Genomic DNA, 17,076 nt, shown 5'->3' with positions numbered 1-17,076 from the left:
TAACTCATCACCACTCACAAAATCATTCATTTTTGAAAATCAAATTTTGTGATATATTCGTGGTGTTGTTTAATTTGGACTCAGGAAATAAAATACAGATATATATATATATTTAATTAGTCATATTGACAGTTTTGAATGTCAAGTAAGAGTTGGTGATTGCAATTCAAAAGGTTTTGGCTTGTGATGGCGAAAGGAAAGGTGGACTTCTTTGCTCTCTTTTATTTTTTGTCATTGTCTGCCAACAAACCATGAGTTATATGAGATATTTTCATGTTATAGCCAATGTATTGTGCACCAAATTTCTCCCCTTAAAATCAAAACAATACTAAGCACAGCTCCATTTTTGCACGTATTTCACAACAAAGTTACATGAGTGCCACCACATCATACAAAAAACAAAACAAAGGGGAAAAGTACGGACGAGATTTGTGCGAGATTGTTTGGGTCTTGTTCACCCTTGCTTTCTTTAGGATTAGTTAAGTTTTCTTTGCAATGGATAACTTCTTAAGGGTTAGAGATATTGATACATGGACCTAGTTTGGGTCCACTTGAAGTAATCATATATCATTGGCACAACCAAGAAGCATGGTGGACACATATGTCTATAATTGGCTTTACTCTTGAACACTACACATCAATTTGGTGGAGATGTAAATGCTATGAACTTATTTTGGATTCGAACTCAGGTTCAGGTACAAATTTATAGCTCCTCAATGCTACTAGGCATAAATTTATCACATAGCCTGGTCTACATGGATTCTAGAAAACTTTATAAACCCCTATATCTTAGGGTTGATACCAACCCAACAAATCAGCGAAGTAGATCCGGAAGAGCTTGTTAAACGTCCCGGAGCTGACTAAACGGATACGGATCCAGACCCAAACCAGCATGAATAACCAGTTTACGTGGCAAAATAGTAATTTATCTCAAAGTAGAGACTCTAAGCCAACCTGGCGTCATGTGTTGTACTTTGTCACAGATAAGTTGTTACATGAGTTTCGTGCCCACAGAGCTTGGATGAGACTATCATCGGAACCGTTCGCTAAGGAATGCAGACAACCCAGAGATTCGCATCGTCCAGCTGGTGGGACCCACATGAAGACTGCAAAATGGATCCAATTCGGTTGGATCTCCGATCTGAATCTGATGCATTATTCTCGAACAGCGACCTTAAAATAACATCGCGTGTTTAGATTGGATTCAGATTTGCATGAATGGGTGTTTGTTTTGCTGGATCTATATCTGGATCCAAGTCAATCTGACCCTTTTCACTTTTTCGAGATACGACTTTTTTTTTGTTGCTAGAACCGGTTTTATCATCCAAAATTTAAGTCTGGATTCAACTCCGATGGGTCGGATCAAGTTAGAATCCAGAGCAGTCTCGGGGCTTGTTTGCTATGCTGCTAGCATTTGGATTAGGATTGGATCCATTGCAATCCGGACTGTACTCAGCCCGTTCCCACACGCGACCTAGACATGCAAGTAGTACGGTTTGGGCTTTAGATACATAACTAAACACGAGTCCCTTTAGTTGGTTTTGGTTAGGAGAATCCGATCCAACTAGTTAATCATGCAGAGTCTGTTTTGTGACCTAACATTTGAATCTGAATCTAAAACAGGATTTGACAAGATCCGATTCTGATTACTTGTAGTGTAGATGAATTTAGATCCAATTAAGATGTATAGTCAATCGGTACCAGGTCTGATAAGGGCTCCATATCCGACCCGTTTAGCCAGTGGGGGAATATTTTCTCGCTCTGGTGTGTGAGGGCCGTCCTCATGCTACGGCAGCTCTTTGGAAGAAGAAATGGTGGGGGAAGGGAGGTGCTTGGGGCACCGGGCGGGGGCGCGGTGAGCCCGTGGAGCAACGCATCCGGCGTCCTCCACCACGTTGCTTCCACGCCTGTCCCTCCTCCTCCTCCCCTCCCTATAAATACCCATCCCCGGCCTCCTTCCCTCTTCCGCTCTTTCCTTTGCCGGTCGACGGAGCGGAAGAAAAGTTCATGCTTCTACGTGAGCATTTTTTTTCCCTTTGTTTTTTTGCTCTTCAGTTTTTCTCTTGCTCCTCTTCCAAATCTTAGTCGGAAAATTCGGGGTCTTTTGACTTCGTAAGACCCGTTTGTTTCGTGGAAGTCAGAAGGCTATTCCGACGGAATAGCAAGCCTGGTTTGATCCCTCTGCAATCGTTTCTCCAGTGTGTTTGGGTTCATTCAATTGGGTGGATTTGGGAATCCAGCTTTAGTCCAGAAAAACAAGGATTCTGATTGATCTGGAATCCAATTTCTTCCAATTTGATGAGTCCAAATATACGCTTAGAAAACAGAAAGAAAAATGAGAGGAGCGTGTTCTTAACCATAATACAGCTTAGAATTGTAGACTTTCCTCATTTTTTTTCCGTGGAATATAGATTCTGGAATCATGCAAGTTACAAAATCTCAAATTCCAGATTAAGTGTGGGATAGGAATCGGATTTCGTTTATTTTGAATCCAACCCGCTAATAGTGTCATTTGAATCCCTCATATGGTTTTGGAATCCGATGGTTTTACGAACCCTATATTAGAGTAATACGTAGATCCTAACCATCCTAAACGGCTCCACAAAGCATAGATGCATCATCCAGGCATTTGCTTGATCAGAACTTACTGATATATTCTATATAACTTAGCGGAAAACATGTGTTAGAGGATGTTTTTCATGTTTTAGTTGTGTTTGCATAGTGACCAAGTATCATGATCTCATATTGCAATAAAACTTGATGATAAAGTATTCAAGTTTCTTGATCAAATCAGTTTCATCCAAAGCATGCTTCAGTAACATCTTGTCTGTAACTATGCGCGCGTCCGTGCGTGTTATGACATCATGCAGATCGACAGATTAGCTTAAGTCCAGTGGTTTCAATTTAATTTTAAAATTCAATGAGGTACCATTTATGAAGGTTTGAATCTTAATATTAAATCCGAAATCCGAGCCAACGATTTGGATGATGTCATATATGGTTGCCTCCTTCCCCTCCGTTCCTCACCCCACCCAAACACACACAAGCAATTTTTTCACTAAGAATCATGTTACAAATTGTTATACAATGTTGAAAAATATGTTATTGTTTATAACAAATTGTGGCTTAGGTATAAACTTTGAAACAATTGGTTGTAGTTCTCTGTGTGCATCATGAATTTATGCTAAAAGTATTTTTCAAGCCTTTTCATATTGAGAAGGGATAGCAGTAATAGATCTAAGGCACACCATTAATCGTCACCAAAACCAGACCATTCCTATACATACTCTGGAGTGGCAACTATCATTTCAAAAAACTCTTCTGTTAGAGGTGTTATTTTTTGTGATATCTTCGATAAGATGCATTAACTCTATAACTGTTATTAACTCAAGTTGAACCACAAAAAATGAATTGTATATATATATATATAAAGAAATTCACGATTGAATGATCACTCACTGAGTCACTGGTTATAATGGTTAATAACTGCACCTTGCACATGAGAATCCAAAGATATTGAGTACATGAAAGGATGAAACCTCATTTTATAGTTAGTTTCTGGGAATTCCTAGTGTCATTGAGTTTGGAATCGTATGATATTTGTTTTTGGTGAAGCCTATCCATTTGCACGAACCAGTTGTGTTTCAAAAACCCTACTTGTGGTGTATGTTTATCAATGCACGTGTAAGCAAATGTGCAGAAACTATAACGCAATTTCACAGATTGTTTTTTTTTTTTTGGTTCACATGACATCTCGTGTTTTTTAATTGGTTTTGTTACTGTTTCCTGGTTCTGCAGGCCATACACACTAATGGCTTTTTGTGGATCTCAATCAAGGAACTCAGTTCAAGGCAATGATTTGGTAATTGCAAATAAAGTTCAATTGAAGAAGCCGAATAAATCATTAATAGGTCTAGGCACTGGAAGCATCTTGCTTAGACCAAGTCGGCAAAGATCCTTCCACTTGTTCTTAAACAGAAAACAATCAAGATATTCGAGTAGAAGACTTCCAGAAATTAAATGTTCTGCGGAACCCCATGGAAGTGCAACTTGCATGGATACTGTTCTCAGTGAGGAAGAAAGGGTACCTGCCATCACCAAATTCAAGATGTCAGACTTTTCCTTATGTGATCATGTCAGCATAGGCCTTGCAGGCAGGGTATACTCTCCGTCTTGAGTCTCTGGTATGAATATTGAGAAGCGAAGTTGCTTCAGTAGGTTATGGTTCATATAGTATATTATGTCTTTTTAAGTGATTGACGCAGAGGTTCATTTTCAAATTAAAAATCTAATCGATGTTTGTGCAGGGGGATGAAGTCATTTTTGAAGCCATTGTTAGACACCCTGGCAGGTTAGTTCTATTCGTTTCTGAGATAAAAAGACTAATTAAAACTCAAAAACTTACACCTTTTTCTTTAAAATAGTCCTCTATACAAATCAAAAGTTGTACTCCGTCAACTTACTAGCTCTCAAGCACAACGAAGAGGAAGGCGTGCATTAGAGGTGGATATTTTTATTTCGATCTTCTTTTCGTGTTGCCTAATAATTTTCTTTATCTAGGATCTACTCAGAGGTTTGCTGCTTTATGATGTGCAGGTGTTGAAGAAGCTTGCTCGTCGCCAGCTTATGTATCATTCATATGCAATGCAGGTCCATGGCTATGTCTCACCATCAAACAGTGCAGATCATGGTTCTTTTGTTCTAGTGCATGGAGTAAGTGGCCAAATCTGAGAGGATCATGTGTTTGGAGTTTAAAATGTTTTTGGCATATGGCATTTCCTTGTTGACAATATTAGTGATCAAAACTTTTGACCGTTGACTGGCTTGATGTGGTTGTTTTCTTTTTATATAGTATCATGGGAGCTACTCTCTGCAGCATTGGCTTCAGCTTGCAAACTGGCTTCCTACCTTAGAGGCAACTCTAGCCTTGGATGAAGAGTGTGCTAGGAGAGTGGGTGATGATAGAATTGGAGGACCTGCTGTTACCCGACAGCTGAGATTAATTAGAATTCTAATAAGGGATCTTTTGATTGGGGTAAGCATTTCGTCGGCTTTTTTTTGTTCTTTCTAATAAGCCATGAAGTTACATATTTTCTCTTTTTATGCTTTCCAATGAAGTAACAGAAATCTTTTTCATGGCATGGACTACTTATTGAATTGGACTAGTTTGTTGAAGGATTGATCTGAGTGCAATTTATGTGTGCTTGGTTCAGATGATACTTAAGTTTTCTGCTTTGTTAACAAACTTTTCATGATCTGTTTTGTTCAGATATCTTTGCTACCAACCTAACATCAATAATAGAATTTCCCATTTCTACTCATTTAGGTAAACTACTTGCATAGCCATGGACTTGCACATACAGAGTTGAGGCTAGAAAATGTGCACATCAGCCCAGTGGATAGACATGTCAAAGTAAGTTGTTGATGTCATTTATTACTTTTCACTAGACCAACAGCTTTTTATTTTTTTGTTGAATTTTCAACTGGATAATTATCGATTGCAACCACTAGAGAAATTATGTTATTTTCTTGCTGGTAGTCTTATCATAGTCCATTGCTTGTATTGCTTAACATACTGCAAGTTGTTCTATTCCTACTGATGGTTTGAGGAGATGTCAACTTGTACAGAAATATGCAAATTAGCTGCAGCTAAATTTTCTGACTGTTACTGATCTGACACTTTTCTAACTGATGTATATGTAATGTGGCCATGAGCAGCTGTTAAACCTGTAGAAGATCCAAAGATCGCTTCCATTTGTTTTTTCCAAAATAACTAACTGAGCTTCAACCATGGGTTTGAAAAATTGTAAACTACTCGTTGTAACCTTCCTGCATCTACAAGGATCCTTTTCTTTTTTGAAAGCCAGTTAATTCATAACTTAGGAAAAAAGAAACAGATGTTGTGCACCTTTTGGAAGGGCTTATTTTTTAACTCAAACCATGATAATTTGGTGATGTCCCTCAAATGCAGCATGAATTGTATCAACATCATGTTCCATCAGATATCTAACTCAGCTTATTGACTCATGATAATTATATATTATCATGGTACTTTTAATATACTCTTGAGTTTGTGTATTCTAGCAATGATGCGTTTTTTTCTTTGACAAACTTCTATCTTGCAGGTAGGCATTCTTGGAAATGCAGCTGATTTCTGTGATGGAAATCCAAGTGAGAATACACCTGGGGGAAATGCTGACAGGCGGAAAATGATGATTGCATTTGACATGAGGTGGGAAAAGTTCAGGATCTAATTACTTTTATTCTTGAGCTGCTCACTTATCTAAACACTTGTTTACTTTGAATGGATTCCTGTTTTCTATGCCAAATGAATTATGATATATTAGTTGCTGGTTTTCCATGGAGCAGGTGTGTGGGATTCATGATGGCAAAAATGATTTTACGGGAGCTCATGGATCCTTCCATCTTCATGAAGTTCAAGTCTTTCCTGACAAAAGTAAATGCTCTCTCTCTCTCTCTCTCTCCAAAAGAGCGGTAGATATAATTGTTCTATCTGTTATTGCAGGGAAATGATCCATCATGTTTGCGTGAGTTTCTCTTGCCAATTCTATGCAGAAATTCTCCTTCAGGAAATTCCGGGCTTCAAGTTGGTATCCGGTTCTTTAGCAACTTCAGTTTACTATCTGCTTATATTATAAAGAGAGTGTAACCACCAAACGAGAACAAATGTCCACAATACCCAAATGGACAAGCACAAAGAGCCACTAAGGATACACACCAACATTATAAAAGATATTATTTTATTAATTCACAAAATGCATTCCAGAAGCATGCCTTACAAGGAAGGGAAGGTCCCCTGTATATGCACCAAATGAGAGGGGCTCAACATTGAGTTGACTAAAAAAATTAATAATAATAAAAATAATGCTTTATAAAGAATAAATATATATACAATATATATATACATACAAAGTTATGTATACATATATTTATATATACACATTATATATATTTACAATAAGTACATTTTAACACCCCCTCAAACTTATGGTAAAATGACCAAAAGGTTGCTAAGTAGGAAGTGAAACCTATGAGTTGGGAGAGGTTTACTGAAGAAGGCTGCCAATTGATACTCTGATGTGACATAAGGCAGATCAATATTTCCTTGAAGATACTCCTCTCATACATTGTGACAATCCATCTCAATGTGCTTTGTCCTCTCGTAAAACATACAGTTGTTAGCGATATAAATAACACATCTTCTAAGCTCCATTTATTCGAATTTTCATGTCAACCATACCACCTCTATCGTAGTAGTAGTCATGGCTTGGTATTCAACTTCTATTGGTGAAAGTAAAACCTTATGTTGCTTCTTGCACCTCCACGAGATCAGGGATTCACCTAGAAAAAACATAAAAACTCGTGGTTGAGTGTCTATTGTTAGGATCACCTCCCCAATCAGCATCAACATGCTGAAATTGACTATCGATATGAACAATGTGTGTTATGTCTGGTTTAGTAATTGATAGGTAAGAGAGTGCTCCAATCAGATGTCGATAAAACACTAACTGGGTCTTCAAGAGGTTCTCCATCATCAATTCTCATCTTGACAATAGTAACCTTGAGAGTGTCTACTTTGTGATCATCTGCAATCTCAGACCTAAAAATAATATCAGAAGCAAATTTAGATTGTGACAACAAATACCCTCTAGGGGAATAAGCAACTTCAATTCCTATAAAGTATCTTAGAAAACCCAAATCAATCATTTCAAAATTGTTTTAAGTAGTTCTTTGATATTTTCAACTCCATGTTTGTCTCCCCCAGTGATTCATATCATCCACATATAGAAGCAAGATGACAATACATGCATTAGATTCATTAACAAATAGAGTTGTGTCAGTCAAGCAAGATCTAAAACCAATATCAAGCATAAACTTATTAAATCTATCATACCATGCTTTTGGTGTTTGCTTCAAGGTATAAAGTGCCTTACTCAAGCAAAAAACCTTCCCTTAATGAATACTCATAGCAGGTGGTGCCTTCAGGTACACTTCTTCAACTAGATCTCCATTAAGAAATGAGTTTTTAACATCCATTTGGTATATCGATCAATTTCTAATGGAATCAACTGCTATAAAGGTTCTAACAGTGGTCATCCGGGCAACAGGGGCAAAGGTTTCTTCATAATCTATTTCATATTTTTTGAAATATCCTTTGGCTACCAACCTAGCTGTATACCTCTCAAGGGTCTCATCACTCTTTGTTTTTATACCCATTTACTTTATATACCCACCTACATCGCATAGGTTTTTTTCCTTAAGGTTTTGAAGTGTTCAAGTTTTGGCTTTTTTTAAGACTTGTAATTCTACTTTCATGGCTTTAACTCATTCAGAATGTTCTTTAGCTTGGACATAAGATGAGGGCTCTACATAGGAGTGAATAAGCGCATGACATACCTTGTATTTGAATGAAAAAGACTCGTAAGACAAACTTTTTTGGGGGCTTTGATATTCTAGATGATGGCCTAAATTGTGCATCATTTTTACTTTTAATCTTTAAATACCTTTCAAGTGCACATGGAGGTTTTTGATCCTTGTGTTTAGTGTATTGTTGGTAGTATCACTACGAGGTTGCTCTTCACACGACATTTCATCTATTGATTCATCGACATTATCACGACTAAACTCACAATCACAATTATCAATATCATGCTTTGAAATAAAATCAAATAAAAAAGAATACTCAGTTACTTTCTTAGATTTTTTACAATAAAAATTTTATTTTTCAAAAAGATACATTTCTTGAAACATATAATTTTACACTTTTAGGATCATAGCATATATAACCTTTTTTTGTTGTTTGTGTATCCAAAGAAAGCACAAGGAATAACCTTAACAGAAAACTTGTCAATTTTGTTGGTTAAGACAAAACACTCTTAATTTGAAATAATCAGGAGTAAGTTTGAAAAGTTTTTCAATAGAGGAGATATTTTGTAATGATAAAAATGACATTTTGTTTATAAAATACACAGTGGCCAAAGCAATTTCAGCCCAGAAGACTTTAGGTACATGACTTGCAATAAGTAAAGTTATCGTGGTTTTAATAATATGTTTGTTTTCTCTCAACCAACCCATTTTTTATGGTGTGTGTGAGCAAGATCTTTGATGTGTAATGCCATATAAATTAAGATAATTTTTAAACTCTTTAGACAAAAACTCTCCCTCAGAATAAGTGTGAAAGATAGAAATGTTATTATTAAACTTATTTTTAACCAAGTTATGAAAAAAATAAAAATGCAATAAGACTTCAGACTTATGTCTAAAGTAAATCCAAGTATACCTAGAAAGATTATATGCACAAATATCACATAACATGCATATCCACCTTTTTCATATGATTGGTGCCCCCCCCCCCACACATTCAATTGGACTGATTCAAGTAGTCTAGTAGAAACAAAAGTTCTTTCATTGAATGGTAATTTTTTTATTTTGCCAAGAATATAATCATTATAAGTAAAATTGTCAATATTACAATTTTTTTTCAAACTTTAAAAATATAAAATTTTGGATACATTATGTCTTAATCTTTTGTGTCACGAATCCAAATCTAATTTTTGGACATTACAACAAAACATATTCTTGAGTATTTCTAAAAAAATCCATGTAGTACCTTTTCTATGGCCTTCCTTAATTAGCTTCCCTGACTGGCGATCATGCACCTATCAACCATTTGATGAGAAAAAAACATTACATCCATGGTACGCTATTTGAGAGACTGATAAAATATTTAAATTTAGTTTAGAAATATATCTAATTTTTGAAATTAAATTTTTTTAGAGTTTTCAAGATTTTTTTAAAAATTTCTTTATTCCTTTGATTTCAACAGATGTACCATCGACAGTGAAAACATTAGACATGCTTGAATTAGTACGACATTCAAATAGAATATCAAGGTTCGCAGTCATATGAAACGATGCACCGAAATCAAGTAGCCAAGGAAACTTACCGAGATCGGAATAAGATGAGACAGTGGCTCCGATTGAGGAAGATGATCTTCTAAGAAGAGGTTAAAGCGCCTCCACCAATTGGGATAAGGATGTGCTTCCGACAGATGTATCTTGAGAGTTGCTCATGTCCGTAGTCTCTTGAGGTATACCAACCGAAGCCACCTTCTTTTCCTTAATTTTTTTCAACTTAGGGCTCAAAGGTTTAATGTGTCCCGGTTCATGGCAATAGTGACAAATGACTTTCCTCTTGTTGTTATACTCGTTGCCTTGTCTCCCAAGTAAATTGGTTTGTATGTGCGAGAATAGTTTCCCGATCTACCACAGCAAAGACGAATTCATCATCATTATTGAGTGTCTCTTCAACTTATTTTCCTCTATACTTAGCTCCTCGATTGTATCAACAATAGATGGAATCTTCCCACTATGGAGAAGAGCCGACTTGGTGGCTTCAAACTCGGGTTGCACCCATTTATAAATTGGTAAAAAGGCTCTACATCTATTTTCATTTGTCAGAGCTTAATATCCAAGGAAAATGTCACTTTGGTTCAAGTAGAGCCAGTTCTTCTCAAAGTTCGGATAAAGCATTATAATATTCTCTAATGTTTATATCTCCTTGTGTCATGGTTTTAATTTTATCTTGTAAATTGTACACATGTGCAATATCTTTGAGCGAATACATATTTTTAAAGTAGTTCCAAGCATCATTATCATGCTCAAACTCCACTAGGCTCGAACATTTTTAAATGTCTATGCTATTGATAAGCCAAGACGTTATTTTCGTGTCCCATTCCCTACTCTTTCCACTTTTTTTCATAATCGGTTATGGACTTAGTCTTTTCATCTCCTTTGGGTGCTATATCTTTTCCGTTTTCAACTTTGACGAAGAGTAATTTACATTTTGTATCGGATTCATTCACTAATCCCACAAGCCTTTGCCCCAAATATGGTGCTTCATGATAGAAGACCACATTACATAGTTTGTGTCATTGAGCTTGATGTGCACCACAGTGACACTTTTCTTGTCCTCCATGAATGAATACGATGGAGAAAGAAGAGTGAGAGAGAGTGATATAAAGAAGACATAAGAGAGAGAGAGGGAGAGAGTTGATGTGGAGGAGGAGCACGCCCACTTGAACCACCACAAACACTTCAAGAGCAATCCACAAGCACACGAATAATGAGATTGTTGATCTTCAAAGATCAAGAGCACTATGGCTGTGATACCATGTAAAGAGTGGAACCACCAAAGAAGAACAAATGTCTACGAATGTACCTAAATGGACCAGCACAAAGAGCCACTATGGGCACACTCAAAAAGGCTACTAAGGGAACACACCAAAAGAGGTCACAATGTAAAAATTATTATTTTATTAATTCACAAAATGCATGCAAGAAGCATGCCTTACAAGGGGGGGAAGGTCCCCTATATATACACCAAATGAGAGGGGCTTCTAGCTGTTGGAGCTAGTCCAACGGTTAGATTATCTAGCCTTTGGACTAGCTCCAATGGCTAGATCATCTGGCCGTTAGAAGCTCTAATGGCTAGTCAACATTGAGTTGACTAAAAAAAACAAAATAATAAAAATAATGCTTTACAAAGAATAAAAAATATACAATATATATACATGTATGTATGTATACATATAGATACACATATATAATATATATATATATATACATTATATATATTTATAATATGTACATTTTAACATATATAAGTCTCTATGGATGATTACTTATTTATTTGGCGTAAGATGCAATTCTGGGTAACTGTCTGAAAGTGATTGCCTTTTAGATACTTGATAGGAATTGGGGTGCTGGATGGAACCTTCTCTCGTTAATGCTTGCCACAAAACCTTCTGAGAGAATAAGGTAATATTCTTTTAGCTGAACTCTCTGGTATATCATGATGTAACGTAAACTTATTAGCAGATTTTTTCCCTTTTGATAATTGAAGTTTCAGAATCAAAAGATATTGCTTCTAGTTACCAAAATGTGTGCACCTTCATCTCTTTTTTTTTTTTCAGGAAATATCAGCTCAATTCCATGTAACTCTTGATTTTATGTAAATATTCATTAGAAGTAATGGATTTCCAATCACAACATTTGTTAGTGTTGTTGAAGTCTTTTTTTCATCTTGGGGAACGTGCCATTCTTTTTGGGTTAGACTAAGATTGTTAATCAGTCTGTGTTAGAACTAAGCATCAATTGAAAACAAATAGCTTGCATATTCCTTACTGTTTTTCCTATTGTAAGCATTGCAGTCCTCGTTTCTTTTTCCTTTTTCTTCAAAAAGAATCAGGTGCAAGTTTTTTCCTCTTCATAGAGAAGATCACATGTAGCTTTTTCAAAACCTGATTTGAGCTTACTACTCAACTTCATTCGAGGAACCCAGGTCCAGTGACATGCACAATGCTGTCTACACTGTCTAGGTTGACCTGGCTGTGTTGGGAATTGTATTCAGCCTGTGAGTCCTTGTTAACGCTTAACAGAATGCTTGCGTTAGCTGTGACCGATTTTGTCAGAGTAACTTGACTTTATTATGGTTAGAGCATTGGCTCTAAGTTCATCTTAAACACTGCACACATCTGCTGGTTGCTCAAATGCAATTATGAAAAATGTTGAGAAAATTGTTGTGATTCTTGTGGCTTTAGCCTTTAGTAACTTGAGGTGTTGCCTGTGCTTGCAGTTGTTTAGATGCCCTTAGACATCCCTTCCTATGTGGTCCAAAGTGGCGGGTGGATCCATCAATTGATATTATTAAGTGGGGTTTGGGTTCAACTGCTGTTCGGATCACAGAAGAGTACATATATGGTCGTCATCAGGTAAGGATGAGACATGAAAATCTTCATTCATCATCATTTTTGCTTGTTCACTTCATGTTTCACCACCTTGGATCACTCCACATGATATGCATGCCTACAGTTTTTAGCATGCTGTCATCCGCTAGATTGTTAGTATGACTTAATTAATAATCTTTTTAGGATTGATATGAATGGCCTTTGGCTTTCCTTCATAGATCTATATAGAGAAGAGTGATGGCCTGATGGGTTACATGTGCATCCCTTGGTAGATACACTGCAATAGTATCCATGCCAGGGATGTCAGTAATGTTGTTTTAAGCTGATACCTATTAAGTGTCCTTGTAATGACATGGAAACTGATCCTTGCTTTTTCCAGGTACTTGCTAGTAACAGTTGTAGACTTTTATTTTCATTGATAACTGTACAGATATAGGCAAACTGAGACAGTAGGGTTAACATGTATGAATGTATTCACAGTTGGAAAGATGAAAGGTGATCTTATAAGATAACCTCTTTAAGCTCAAGGGTGGAGTTACCAGGTGCTATCCATCTCATGATAAGCAGATAAGGTAGTTGTGTGTGCTGATATTTACACACTACCACAACTGCCAATGCCAAATGTGGTGAATAATTCAGATGGATGACACACATTGCTCTTTAAAAATTGATCTTACTAAGACCTCTATTTGAATCTAGTGTGAAAATTATTCAGGAATGGTATTGGTATTCTTTTTGCTGTAACAGCGGAGCAGGTTGGCCTACTTCATTGAGCTCATGGAGATGCTTAATCCTTACCCACAATTGAAGGTAAAACTCTTTGTACTATTTTAGGCATTTGTTAATCTGCATTCTTCATGGCAGCTCTGAGTTACGACATTCTTGTTAAGTGCAGAACTGGACAGAGTTCCTGCCAGGAAAATGGCGTCTTTTATACTGCACTGGTAGGCACATCGGACTCACTCTGCGCCAGCCTTCCCCAAGCATCCTTATTGGCCTTGCACATCTCACCTTCTCTCCTTTGGCGGATAATGTCTTCTCAGTCACATCCACTATAGATTTTACTGTCATATCTGGCCCTCAATGGCCACATAACAAAGTTGGTGCTGCTGGAAAACTACAGATAACTTGTCAATCTAAGGTTGTGGAAGGGAATCGGATATACTGGAATGAGGAAATGGATAACAGGCCCAGCTTAATCCAGTCCAGTTCGCAGGAATTGACAGCTAGAAAACCTACCGCCAAAAGAGTGTGGAGGCGGGCAAGCCTGGCTGAGGATATCCCACAGACGATTCCTGTTGCCAGCCTCTTACCAGGAGAAATAGAGGTGACAATGAATCTGGATGTAGTTCCAGGAAATGTGGAGATGAGGAAGGTCTTGCGCGAGGTCCGAATGCAGATCCCCCCTGAGATGTTTGATATCTCGAAGTTAGTTTGTGCAACATATGCTGACTCAAGATTGTTGGTTTTGCGAAGTGTTGCAGGATCTGCACTCTTATTTACCCGTATACCTGCATAATCTTCAGGGTTGTTGCCTAGTCATGTTGGCCAAGTTAATCTTAATCCTCTTAAGTTGTAAAATCTTCATTTCCCAATTCTTTCCATCGTTTTTGAGAGAAAAAGAGGCCATTATTCCTTTCAATTGTTTTGTATATTAACCAAATGTTGGTCAATCTTTGCCAAGAAATGTTGCATATTTTTAGTTGGATCAAGGAATGGCCCATGTCATTTAAAAGTGTCTTCAAGATGAAGTTACCGGATGACAAACTGTCGGAATTTGGTCCTTACCCGTATACACTTGTTTCCAACCATTCAGACTAAGTGGATCTTTCAGGAGACGTTTGATTTTGGGGATGGCGATATTCCCCATCCCCGCAAGGGGGGGGGGGGGGGGGGGGGGGTTGGGGTGGGGGCGGCATGCACCTACGCAAATGCATGATGCACAAGAAGTGCGGACACTGCATTCTGTGGCGTCCCGTGTGGGAGCATCCTGCACTCCTGAGACGGTGGCATCGGAAGGATGTTGGATGCCCCTCAATGAAAAAAGAAAAACACAAAAACCAACCCCTCCCCCTGACCACCCTCTCCCTCCTCTCTCTTCCTTTGTGCTTCTCTCTATCTCTACAGGCAGTTTGGCTGATCTGAATTTTTCGGCAACTCTTCTCTTTCTCTCTCTCAACTTAGGACCCATTTTAGGGTTAGTGTTTTCTAAATCTGTTTTTTTAGATATGCCTAGATTTTAAGGGGTTGGGCATTTTAATCTTTGTTTTTATAATTGATTGAGTCAATGCATACAAAATCAAATGTTTTTTTGTTTGGGTACGCTGAAATTTTAGGAGTTTTGCATTTTAATATTTATTTTTGCAATTTATTAAGTGAATGATGTCAAATCTGATTTTTTTTTATGCTTAGATTTTAGGGAGTTTTGCAATTTAAATTTTTTTTTTGCAATTTATTGAGTGAATACCATGTGATGGCATCTGATTCTGGCTTGGCAAGAGGGGGGAGAAAAAAAAAGCCTTTTGCGGGACTAGATCCAACAAAACTGAGGATTGCACAAGACAAGCATATCTTGATAGAGACATTCAGTATTTTAATCATAAATAGGAATGTAACAGTTCATCTTTCAGCTCGGAGTGTACAGTCGGATTTTGTAAGCAAAACCAGATCCGAATGCTCAGAGGACATGGATTCGGTTGAAATGTTCTCGTATTCGTGTGTGACTTGAAGTCTGACAAGATCCAACCCAACTATGTGGATATGTTGGATCTATTAAAATATAAACTCTAACCGGATTAGGGTTTGGTATAGGCTTTATGCATCAGAATCCGACCCGTTTATATCCCTACTTGTAAATGCCCTCTTCAAGTGTCAACCTTTGATGAAAGAACAAGTGATGGCCATCGAAGCAGGTTATATGCCCCCCCCCCGAAGATGGCCGTTAGCTACATCGCGTGTTCAGGGGTCCCAATGAGCGCCACATATGTAAGCACGTGCGGCTTGTATCCCCATGTTTATCAGCATCACTTAGCATCATAATCCGGTGCGATTGAAAAGACATAAGAACCCTTTCCCGCCATTCTTGCCATGAAATGACAGTTCTGAAAGATGACAAAAATGTGCTCCATTCAAAAAAAGGGAAACGACGGTTCGAGATCCTCCATCTAGAGAAGTAAAACGTCGGTTCGACAATGATGTTAACTCTTTATAGTCCAAACGTTCCGTTTTCACCCTAAGCAGTAAACTTTTGCACCATATGCTGTAACAGAAGCTCCATTTGACGATGCAAACTTTGTTGTCGTCTCCTGTCACTGGAGTAGCAACTGTACCATCTTCTACTATCGTTGGAGCACCCTTTGCCATCGTCTGCTGCCGCCAAAGCACCTTTTTTCGTCGTCTGCTGCCACCAGAGCACATTTTTTCATCGTCTGCTGCTGCCAGAGCATCCTTTGTCGTCGTCTGCGCAGTGGTAGCATCGTTGCTACCATCGACTGCATCTACCTTCTGGGTGTTTCTCCTCCATTGTCGGATTACCAAGGTTTCGTTATCCAAACAAATCGATTTGTAAATATAAATGCTAAATCTTACAACTGGTTTTACTATTCATACTAAATAACACCTATTTTCATACTAAAACAAATCGATTTGTACCTATCCACCTTCTGGGCATCAAAAATTAGTCAGTTAGCACGATTTGTTCTTATGAAGGCCAAACATTTCAACGATGTGTACTTATGAAGGCTATATTTCTACAACGATTTGTACATTTGATACAACAACGATTTATACATTTGAAATAGTAATGATTTAATGAAACTACCATGATTTATACTTAAGTTTGATAAATCGTACAACAATGTATACGTATGAAGCCAAACATTACAACGATATGTACTTATGAAGGTTACGATTTATACAACGATTTGTAAGTTTAAAGCAACAACAATTTATACATTTAAAGCACTAAAGATGTGTATTTATGAAGTTACCTTGATTTGTATTTAAGTCTGTTAAATCTTACAATGATGTTTACTTATGAAGCCAAATATTGCGGTGATTTGTAATGTTGGTGATTGTGTAACGAATGGGATAATTTGTATTATTATATACTTGGGGAGGCAGTTGTAACATATAATGATGCAGTTAAATTTATGTGTTGTGCAGGTTAGCAATGTCTAAAGCTCGTTAAACAAGAAATCCCCCAACGTTCTATGGGATGAATATTAGAGAAGTTATCCGTCAGTCCTATCTATATGAGTGTTATGGAAGGTACCAAAATATAATGAAGATTGAGAATGATAAAGACA

The 17,076-nt window shown here is 37.3% G+C and overlaps 1 protein-coding gene across 1 annotated transcript; it reads left to right on the top strand.

Moving 5' to 3' along the window:
- The first annotated feature begins 3,886 nt into the window (after positions 1–3,886).
- LOC149814715 (putative plastid-lipid-associated protein 14, chloroplastic) lies at positions 3,887–14,481 on the top strand. Its single transcript, XM_089990067.1, has 13 exons — positions 3,887–4,159; positions 4,308–4,351; positions 4,425–4,503; positions 4,597–4,713; positions 4,853–5,035; positions 5,327–5,413; positions 6,126–6,232; positions 6,370–6,457; positions 6,527–6,607; positions 11,764–11,840; positions 12,658–12,793; positions 13,517–13,579; positions 13,665–14,481. The coding sequence occupies exons 1-13, from the start codon at positions 4,055–4,057 to the stop codon at positions 14,286–14,288; spliced, it is 1,791 nt and encodes a 596-aa protein (XP_089846193.1). The 5' UTR covers positions 3,887–4,054; the 3' UTR covers positions 14,289–14,481.
- Positions 14,482–17,076: the final 2,595 nt, after the last annotated feature.

This window comes from Nuphar pumila, chromosome 15, assembly GCF_984573655.1.
Source record: "Nuphar pumila chromosome 15, dmNupPumi1.hap1.1, whole genome shotgun sequence".
NCBI lineage: Eukaryota > Viridiplantae > Streptophyta > Magnoliopsida > Nymphaeales > Nymphaeaceae > Nuphar > Nuphar pumila.
The sequence above is the reverse complement of the archived record's forward strand: the minus strand, read 5'-3'. Positions and strand labels throughout refer to the sequence as shown.